The following is a 10,876-nucleotide window of genomic DNA, read 5'->3' on the forward strand; positions in this document are numbered from 1 at the left end:
TGTTTGCCACTGCTCGTTTGATCGTTCCCGATTAAGACGCATACTTTGACTTTCACACTTCAACCGCATTAGGGCGTTTAAAGACGGACTGGGGGCACGTGGAGAATGACAATGCTCTGAAGAATGAGCAGTCATTTTCACAGTCATTAGGACCGTTTAAATACTTTATTCCGGCAAATCCAGCCAAGGGAGACCAAAGTGGGATGGTTGGCTGTAGTGCACCATATAGGCTCAAAGAACTTACTTGTAGTCTAAACAAAGCAGCTACTTCCCAACATTTGTGCAAATGGAAAATTCCTACTTCAAAATGGTCTGGGTGGTGTTCCTTGGTTACAGCGCCTAGAGGATTTTGAGGTATGTCCTTTAGGTATGGAGTAATTAATGTAATGAGACCGTCTAGTTTATCTTTGCTCAGGCCTGTTATCAGGAGGTATTTCCTTATCGCAAATAGACATTTAATTAGGAACCCATTCCAATTAATGATTTAATTAATTTAAAGTTGGTGAACAGAGCTGACTCAAATAGATAGTTCCCTGGTTGAATTACAGGCCCTAAAACCCTCTGACAGCAGTTCAGAATCTGGTCAACTCATTCACTCAGCTTCTGCAAATATCGACATTTTGAAGTATTCATTTTAAACAGCCAAATCCAAATCTGTCCCACTCCCATTCCAGATAGTCACTGACTCAAACGTGGTCTTCGGATTGTTTCCATCAGCAGTCATTTCTGCTATTCCCCACTCGACCACAAATTAGCTGGCATTCGTAATTTGCAATGAATCTTAATACTGGCTCTTTCGCTCTGTTCTGTTCATCTAACTATATGTCCAAATTGTTCCCCTTGCACCCCCTAGCTTTGACCTGCAGGGTTTTTTGCACAGGAACTCAGAGTCTGATGCAAAAGTTTATTCAGACACAAACGTATGTAAACAAGTGAGTGTGTTCCCGGGAGCAGACTGGAATTTTTGGCATTGAAGACCAGCTGCACTGGGTTGCTGAGCATAGGGTCGTAAATCTGTCCCATGATATCTGGGCCTTGTAGTTTTCTATGGAAGAAGCATATACACACAGTCTTCTCTCGCCCTCAGCCCCTAAATATCCAGATTTGCACTTTGTGCTTAATATCTTCTACATATTAGTGGCAATACTAATCAGTCAACAGCTTTGCATCTGGTTTTCAGTAATATAGCATATAAAGGTAAAAAGGTGATTAAGAGGTTCATTTTCAATCATATAATCCACAATCAGATGGGAGTCAGATGGCAGAGCGGTTAGGGAATCGGACTAGTAATCTGAAGGTTGCCAGATTGATTTACGGCCGTGCCAAATGACGTTGTGTCCTTGGGCAAGGCACTTCACCCGACTTGCCTCGGGGGGAATGTCCCTGTACTTACTGTAAATCGCTCTGGATAAGAGCGTCTGCTAAATGACTAAATGTAAATGTAATCATTACCCGTCTTCATAATTACAACAGTGTGATGTTTTTTCTACAACAGTTTTAGCTTTTTGAACGGATGCAGGAAGACTCTATAAATACACACAGCCATAAATCATTACTGTTCTGTATGCTTAAATAACTCCCTGGTCTCTGCCCAGCTTTGGGCCTAGGTTTCAGCTCAGGGGTGCGGTGAGGATGGTAACCATGGCGCAGAAAGCGAACACACAGGAGTATTTTTGACGCCAGACTATGACCCAGACATCGCCTCCACCCTGGCAGCTGTGAGAACAGAGGACTCACCTGGTTACAATCAAGTAACCTGGTTGTCTTTGTCAGTTCATGATATGCACAAGAAGGACCATGTCCCTTCAGGTTGGGGACCAAGCCTACGTGTGAGTAATCTTCTCAAGATTTATGGCAATCATTTGCTATTATGATGATTAGGTTTGTGGTAAACGGTTGAATCTGTGAAGAGAAATGCACATTGTTATGTTAAGGAGGTTATTCGTTAACCTGTAATATAGAACTGTTATAGTATGATGGTGACTCAATGATTTTCTGAGAATCATTTTTTCATTCTCTTGGAACCAATCTTTTGAAAGATGAAAAAGCTTTAACAGCTCTCTATACCCTTTCTCCAGGGATTCTCTGTAACATCACCTGTAGCATGGCTCTTAGAAATAGCTCTGGAACAAATGAAATCCCCAGACTTGTTGTCAAGATCATAGGCAGCAAGCAGGTCAAGTGTTTCATCGAGGAGCCAGAAAAGTATGTTCGCTGGGATCAGTTATGACTGCTGTGTCAGAAAGCGTTTTCAAAACCAAGCACCCTTCTGTCTCAACACAATTCTGTTTTCGAGCCATCTGTACACTGCTTATTAATGCAGGAATCTTGCCATCCCTGGTGTGTTTATTTACTATGCAGGCAGAGAGAAGACCAAATCCAGGATTCAGGGCCAGATGTTGTGGATGAGAGGATGAAGAAGGGCCTAGTCCAACAGACTCTCCAGCCACACTCTAGACTACCAGGATTACAGGCTAAACTGGGCATAGTACCTCATGGTGCACTTGACATGGTAAAAGAACCCAAAACATAAACATTTTCTATACTCATTTCTAATTTCCTATAATCTAGTTTGAGGTTGCTATACATGTGCTTCTGAGGGATGATGTGAGTAAATATTAGCAGATTCATTTTAAAAGATGTTTTACGAAGCAGTACTTGTTCCTCAAGGCCCGCAACAGACTGTGTTTCACAGCTCCATCTGGTGACAGAACCTTCTCATACATTCACCAGAGGAAACGTCTTGAGAGGACAGATTCTAAAGCAACGGCAGGAGTTGCGGACATCACACTGCAGGCGAGTCTTTAACATGGAGGATGGTATCCTGTTCCTTTAAGATAAACTATACTGAAATATATTGTGCCTGCCATGTTCCCGTTAAACACTATGCTAGGGATTCAATTCAATAAAATTTATTGGGTTGAAAATTGTCTTTAGATTGTCTTAATGGTCTTAGTTGTCAAACAAACAAAACCAAACTAAGAAACTAACTAAACAACTTTTTACGTCTGTATGAGACCTGTTAAACTGTTATACAACTGTTGTAGGAGACCTATGGAATTACATTTATCTTAAAACTTTATTGAAAGTATCAATAGCATAAGGGATGAAAAAGGATAGAATGCCTGAGGGTTTGTCTGCCATGTCGCAGGGAAACCTGTCCGAGGGGGGTCAAGAAGAAGACTGGTTGTGTCTGGCCATCCGTGAGGAGCTGTGTGATTGGCCCGCTTCATCCCTGAGAGGAATCGAGGACAAACTAGTTGCTCTTGACTCCTCCCTCCGTGGGACCCTGAAACAATCTCAGATCATTGATGTGTTTCTCAATAAGGAAGTTCCACTCAAATTGCCTTCGTTTCACCTGCTTCTAAAAGCCTTCTCTGATGTTCACAACCCAGACAAGGTAGAGTCAACTAAAGAGAGAGATGAGAGCTCTCTAAAAGGTTATTTTAAAAGTCTGCATAATCAGTCATGGTGTCTAAGTTGACAGCAAGCTCATGGTAAAAACAAGAAAGTGCATAAAGGTAGATATAACTTTTTTCTTATAGGTGCATTACAAAGGTGTTCTTCAGTTTATAGGACGTGTTGTGTTCCCTCAGGAGCTACCAGAGTGCAGCCAGGTAAATCTAGCAAACTTTCTAGTTCATTCTCTGGTCTAACAAAAACAAACATTTGTTTAATGGAGTCAATAATAACACATGGCAATGAATGTCTCAATCTCGTTCTCTCGTTGATGTATCTGTTATATTCTTTCCATTCACAGTCAGAGGCTGGGCATGTGTCACATTTATCACCAGTCCACAGGAATTCAGTTTCAGTGTGTAGCCTGGATTCTGTCAACAATGCGGAAACAAAGACATGGCTCCAAAGGTTCCAAAGGTTGGAAAGAGCAATGCACTTGAGTGACCCAAACAATACTGGTAAAGTATAGAAATTGCCTTTCAGTCTGTCCTTAATAATAAAGAAATAATCTGTTTACAACTGTGTGAATTAAAACCTCTATCTGCTATTTTAGGGTACATGGACAAGGACATGGCCAAGCGTCTTCTTCAAAACTACAACCTCATTCTGGACTTGAACCTAAGTTCATTGAGAATTATTGAGGTAACTTGTGGAGCAAAGAGCCAGAGAAAGGTTCACTTGGACTCAGCTCTGCATTACCTGAAGCAGCTATGATTTATCAGCAGTGCTGTTGGAAAGTGTGTGTGTGCAGTGCTTGAGTGTGTTTGACTTCAAATTTGATTTGTCATTCTTGGCATGAGAATGTCTTATCTTAATTTCAAAGGTTGTAATGCATGCCCCATTGACAGACAAAATTGGCACTTTTTCATGGCTTAAGGTGTGTAATGGCAGTTTCCTCTACATGAGTATTGAGAAATACTTTCTTTAATTAAACTAAATATTATTGAATGACTCAATGTAAATACAAAACTCCATACCCAAACTCAAACTGCATGCCTGGGCCTATAGCCCTGGACTATAGTCCCAGGTCTACTCGCTTGGCTCAGTGTCTTGGTTTGTTTGCTCCTGGTGTATAATGTGTATGCCAGGATACATTTCCTTCAGAAGCAAATGGTCTATCTCTGCAGCTTCTCTGTCTGTTTCTCACCTGTATTTCTCCTCCAAAATCTCACAGTGGGCTAATTCATGGTGTCCTGCAGTTCATGTTCCAGTAACCTTAAAACTTCCTACCAGTATCTAGGAACTGCTGAATCATTTCATCCTGGTCTTTACGGTGTTCTTTGTCCACTCTGCAGAGCATCTCTAGATAGTCCAACCATAGAGAGTCCAACTCATGCCTGGCTTTACCCCAAAAACATACATTAAGCTACATTGCAAGTTGACTAGATTCAGGATGGCAGAGGAAGACATTAATATTAAAAGAAGATCTACCTCTGGTTCCAACGTCCCGCCTTCCTCCATTGTCTGACCAGTCTCACCATATTTTTTTGCTAAACTATTAGTGTAGGCAGAGTAATTGTGAAATAATCAAAATTATCTGTTATCGCTTTGTTAACTAATTAATAGAACTGTAACCGCTTGTTACACTCAAGGTCTCGCGTTATTGCTGAATCAGAGGACTCAAGTTTTGTCAAAAGTTTCGCGTGAGATTTTCATAAACTGTCAACGTTTTGGTGATGTTTTCTGATTGGCTTTTATCTGTAAAACTCGAGACAACTATCATCCCAGTATGCCTGCTCCTCGTCCATTAATTGTCGTGGGGTGGTAGTGTATTGCATGCTGCACCATGACCACGTGAATGCTGCCGATGTCATGTACTGTTGTAAACAATGAAACTAGTGGAGGCGGGCAGTGCAGTGTTGCCAGATTTGAAATGGCGAAGTATCGCACCAAAAGGCTCAAAATGATCGTATTTGGAGGATAATTATCTGTGCATCTGGCAACACTGAGAAGGCGGTTGACCAATGACAGTTTTTCTACAGTCAGAGCTCGCGCAAAAATGGGGTACGTAAGGGAGATACGCTTAACAAAACTTGTAATAACTAGTTTGTGAAAGACCCAGAAAAACAAATATCCCCGGTCGATGTTGGAATCCCTGCCGGACGCATTTTTTAGGTCTCGAAAAGAGGACATGTCCGGGTAAACGAGGACGTCTACAGTCACCTTAGCAATACTCTACTACACATAAGGAAGTAGGTTTTACAGCCTAGCCGAGTTTCAATTCTGCAAAACTGAATCCAAAACAAAACAATAACTCTACTGTGAATAGAAACGCCCAATACATAGGACAGTACTGCAGCTACACTCCACACATTATTGGCATTGATTGGAAATTTAGTGTGAAGACCATCACTTAGGATAACTGTGAGATGGCTGAACCAGAGTACCGACTGCAGACAACCAAGTCCTATGCAGACGCCCTACAAACACGTCTTAACAGAGGTATGGCGATTATTTTAGATCGACTCGAGTAACCTTTCATTGTATTTGGCTACATTACAACGCGATGCAAAGGTTAGGTCTACACTGATCATAGAACAAAATCTAATCATAGTTATGGCGTTAATTAAATATTTACTTTCAACAGTGAGTGCTCCTGCAAAAACTACAGCAGGCCTCCTTGCCCAGAATGATCAACAGACCAAGCTTAGGAACTGCCTCTTTGCCCTCATGAAGCAGCATCCTGAGGGGTTAACTCTGCCTCAGGTGAGACTGGGTTGCCCTGACCTTGTCAACCCTTTGGTCCTAAAGTCCTACCCCTCCACCAGACAGCTTCTGGGCTCTTTAACTGATGTGGTGAGACTACAAGGCATTGGAGTCCAGGCACTCGTCCTCCCAGCCTCTAGACAAAACACAGACAGCAAGGAGACATAGTCTCCACAGAAGCTGCAGTTGTGCAATATGGGACCAGACACAATTAAAGGTTGATCAAGCATGGACTCTGTGGAGGGATTTAATGGACATTATACAGTATTTTGGAAATTACGCATAATCTGCCCTTTGGGATTTATTTGGTTTCAGAACGTATGCTACATGTTTGGCTACCCGCAATGTTTGGGGCTATCTCTTTGTTATGATCAGTGACCTATGCACTTTTCTAAAACTCTCTCTTGGAAGTCGCTTTGGATAAAAGTGTCTGCTAAATGCATAAATTTAATGTAATAATCTCTCTGAACTCAGGCTCATTGCAAACCAAGGGGACACAACACAATCCTTTTTTTTAATCTATTTTTATTCATCATGGAACGCTATTGTATGAAAACACATTTTACATTATAATTCAAATAAAAGAAAGGACATGTAATGTTTTTTTTTGTAAATAAAATGTATTTACATTTGATAACGAAGCATAATGCTTACAATGTTTTGGGATTGTTATGCAAAAACATGTTTGTCTCAAGGGGCACTTCAGGGATTACATTTTTTTGTCATGGTGTCAGGTTCCAAGGTGGTAATCTTTTAGTTAGTATTGCACTATACACAGTGCACCTCAGTGGCACTTAACACCTTTAACCCAGTCATCTTTCCCACAGAATACCACTGACTGAAAGGTCACCACACCCACTTTAATAAAAACATCAAAAATGCCATGTCATTCTAAAACACCTTGGTTGCAAGGAGTGCAACATGGAGGACAGCGTGGCAAAATAAAACAATAGCTATAGATAGTGTATCATTACAAACTGTGAGGAATTATATTTATTGTACATTAGTCCTGGTACACGTACAAAACAACAACAAATAAATCTCAATAAGCACACCAACATATTATTAACCCCGATCCCAACACCGTGTTGACACATTCCTTCAGTGTGCGACGGCTCGGCTGTGGCACAGCATGGCGTATGGGTTGGGACATCGGACCACTCCGATGGTTCCTTCTAAATCTGGAGGCGGGGTGTCGGAGGGCCAGGAGAAGCGCAGGCGCTGGAGGAGTGAGGTGAAGAACACAAAGATCTCCATCCTGGCCAACTGCTCCCCAAGACATACCCGGAGGCCTGCAGAGAAGGAGCGCAAGGTGTTGTTTATTGATTGGCTGTATTTGTTTATTTGACCTTTGTTTAGTAGGCCAGTTGAGTTCCCATTTACAACGGAAGCCTGGCCAAGATAAAGCAAAGCATAGCGACGTCAACAACATCAAGTTGAGAATGAAGTTACGAGATAAATCAAAACTGTAAATAGGCCATAGTAGGTTGTGATGATGCTCAACCAGATGTTAAATAATGCAAGCTCAGATCATAAAGCCATTCCTTCCTAGTGAATCGTGGTTCTAATGAGTGAGGCAAGAGGCTACAGGAGGCCATTTATGCGCCGGACTGAACATGGCACAAAGACAGTTACTGTAGAACACTCCTTCTAATGGACAGCATGAGATAATTATGTTTCTATCCATTCTAAGGGCATACATGATAACATTGTAGAGGCTTCAAGTTTTAGATGTCAAACTGTGTTAAGTTCACCAAGCAACCTATTGACCTTAGAAAGAGAGAAGTCCTATTTCACTGCAAACTCATCTTATCACAAGTTAAGACTAAGGAAACACTGACCCCTAAAAAATACACAAAACAGCCATCATTTTTTAATATACAGTGCCCTCCAAAAGTATTGGAACAGTGAGGCCAATTCCTTTATTTTTGCTGTAGACTGAAAACATTTGGGCTTGACATCAAACGATGAATGTGAAACCAGAGATCAACGTTTCAGCTTTTATTTCCAGGTATTTACATCAGGATCTGATGCACAAATTAGAAAATATCACCTTTTTGTTCGAACCCACCCATTTGTCACGTGAGCAAAAGTATTGGAACATGTGACTGACAGGTGTGTTTTGTTGCCCAGGTGTGTCCTATTACATACATTATTCAATCAATAAATACCACTGAATGTCTACACTCAGGTTCAGATTGGGTAAGATAGGTTTTGTCTATGCAGACTGTATTCAGAGGTGAAAACAACATGAAAACCAGAGCGCTGTCTTTGGGTGAAAAACAAGCAATTGTGAGTCTTAGAGAAGATGGAAAATCAATCAGAGCCATTGCAGAAACATTGGCCATAGCCAGTACAACCATTTGGAATGTCCTGAAGAAGAAGAAAACTACTGGTGTACTAAGTAACAGACGTCGAACAGGTAGACCAAGGAAAACATCAGCAGTTGATGACAGAAACATTGTGAGAGCTGTAAAGAAAGACCCTAAAACAACTGTTAGTGAGATCAGCAACAACCTCCAGATGGCAGGAGTGAAGGTATCACTATCTACTGTTCGCAGAAGACTTCATGAACAAAAGTACAAGGGCTACACCAGAAGATGCAAACCACTCATTAGCAAGAAGAATAGGAAGGCCAGGCTGGAATTTGCCAAAAAGTACAGAGATGAACCTCAAAAATTCTGGGACAAAGTTTTATGGACTGATGAGACAAAGATTAACTTTTACCAAAGTTCTAGTTCATTCTCTGGTCTAACAAAAACAAACATTTGTTTAATGGAGTCAATAATAACACATGGCAATGAATGTCTCAATCTCGTTCTCTCGTTGATGTATCTGTTATATTCTTTCCATTCACAGTCAGAGGCTGGGCATGTGTCACATTTATCACCAGTCCACAGGAATTCAGTTTCAGTGTGTAGCCTGGATTCTGTCAACAATGCGGAAACAAAGACATGGCTCCAAAGGTTCCAAAGGTTGGAAAGAGCAATGCACTTGAGTGACCCAAACAATACTGGTAAAGTATAGAAATTGCCTTTCAGTCTGTCCTTAATAATAAAGAAATAATCTGTTTACAACTGTGTGAATTAAAACCTCTATCTGCTATTTTAGGGTACATGGACAAGGACATGGCCAAGCGTCTTCTTCAAAACTACAACCTCATTCTGGACTTGAACCTAAGTTCATTGAGAATTATTGAGGTAACTTGTGGAGCAAAGAGCCAGAGAAAGGTTCACTTGGACTCAGCTCTGCATTACCTGAAGCAGCTATGATTTATCAGCAGTGCTGTTGGAAAGTGTGTGTGTGCAGTGCTTGAGTGTGTTTGACTTCAAATTTGATTTGTCATTCTTGGCATGAGAATGTCTTATCTTAATTTCAAAGGTTGTAATGCATGCCCCATTGACAGACAAAATTGGCACTTTTTCATGGCTTAAGGTGTGTAATGGCAGTTTCCTCTACATGAGTATTGAGAAATACTTTCTTTAATTAAACTAAATATTATTGAATGACTCAATGTAAATACAAAACTCCATACCCAAACTCAAACTGCATGCCTGGGCCTATAGCCCTGGACTATAGTCCCAGGTCTACTCGCTTGGCTCAGTGTCTTGGTTTGTTTGCTCCTGGTGTATAATGTGTATGCCAGGATACATTTCCTTCAGAAGCAAATGGTCTATCTCTGCAGCTTCTCTGTCTGTTTCTCACCTGTATTTCTCCTCCAAAATCTCACAGTGGGCTAATTCATGGTGTCCTGCAGTTCATGTTCCAGTAACCTTAAAACTTCCTACCAGTATCTAGGAACTGCTGAATCATTTCATCCTGGTCTTTACGGTGTTCTTTGTCCACTCTGCAGAGCATCTCTAGATAGTCCAACCATAGAGAGTCCAACTCATGCCTGGCTTTACCCCAAAAACATACATTAAGCTACATTGCAAGTTGACTAGATTCAGGATGGCAGAGGAAGACATTAATATTAAAAGAAGATCTACCTCTGGTTCCAACGTCCCGCCTTCCTCCATTGTCTGACCAGTCTCACCATATTTTTTTGCTAAACTATTAGTGTAGGCAGAGTAATTGTGAAATAATCAAAATTATCTGTTATCGCTTTGTTAACTAATTAATAGAACTGTAACCGCTTGTTACACTCAAGGTCTCGCGTTATTGCTGAATCAGAGGACTCAAGTTTTGTCAAAAGTTTCGCGTGAGATTTTCATAAACTGTCAACGTTTTGGTGATGTTTTCTGATTGGCTTTTATCTGTAAAACTCGAGACAACTATCATCCCAGTATGCCTGCTCCTCGTCCATTAATTGTCGTGGGGTGGTAGTGTATTGCATGCTGCACCATGACCACGTGAATGCTGCCGATGTCATGTACTGTTGTAAACAATGAAACTAGTGGAGGCGGGCAGTGCAGTGTTGCCAGATTTGAAATGGCGAAGTATCGCACCAAAAGGCTCAAAATGATCGTATTTGGAGGATAATTATCTGTGCATCTGGCAACACTGAGAAGGCGGTTGACCAATGACAGTTTTTCTACAGTCAGAGCTCGCGCAAAAATGGGGTACGTAAGGGAGATACGCTTAACAAAACTTGTAATAACTAGTTTGTGAAAGACCCAGAAAAACAAATATCCCCGGTCGATGTTGGAATCCCTGCCGGACGCATTTTTTAGGTCTCGAAAAGAGGACATGTCCGGGTAAACGAGGACGT

General features: G+C 41.2%; 1 protein-coding gene across 1 annotated transcript; it reads left to right on the forward strand.

Moving 5' to 3' along the window:
* Window positions 1-1,701: 1,701 nt before the first annotated feature.
* On the forward strand, window positions 1,702-6,333 carry LOC124487245. Its single transcript, XM_047049417.1, has 7 exons — window positions 1,702-1,829; window positions 2,362-2,512; window positions 2,671-3,400; window positions 3,546-3,617; window positions 3,761-3,917; window positions 4,013-5,901; window positions 6,047-6,333. The coding sequence occupies exons 3-6, from the start codon at window positions 3,107-3,109 to the stop codon at window positions 4,171-4,173; spliced, it is 684 nt and encodes a 227-aa protein (XP_046905373.1). The 5' UTR covers window positions 1,702-1,829; window positions 2,362-2,512; window positions 2,671-3,106; the 3' UTR covers window positions 4,174-5,901; window positions 6,047-6,333.
* The last annotated feature ends 4,543 nt before the right edge of the window (window positions 6,334-10,876 follow it).

Source organism: Hypomesus transpacificus, chromosome 26 (assembly GCF_021917145.1).
Source record: "Hypomesus transpacificus isolate Combined female chromosome 26, fHypTra1, whole genome shotgun sequence".
Classification (NCBI taxonomy): Eukaryota; Metazoa; Chordata; class Actinopteri; order Osmeriformes; family Osmeridae; genus Hypomesus; species Hypomesus transpacificus.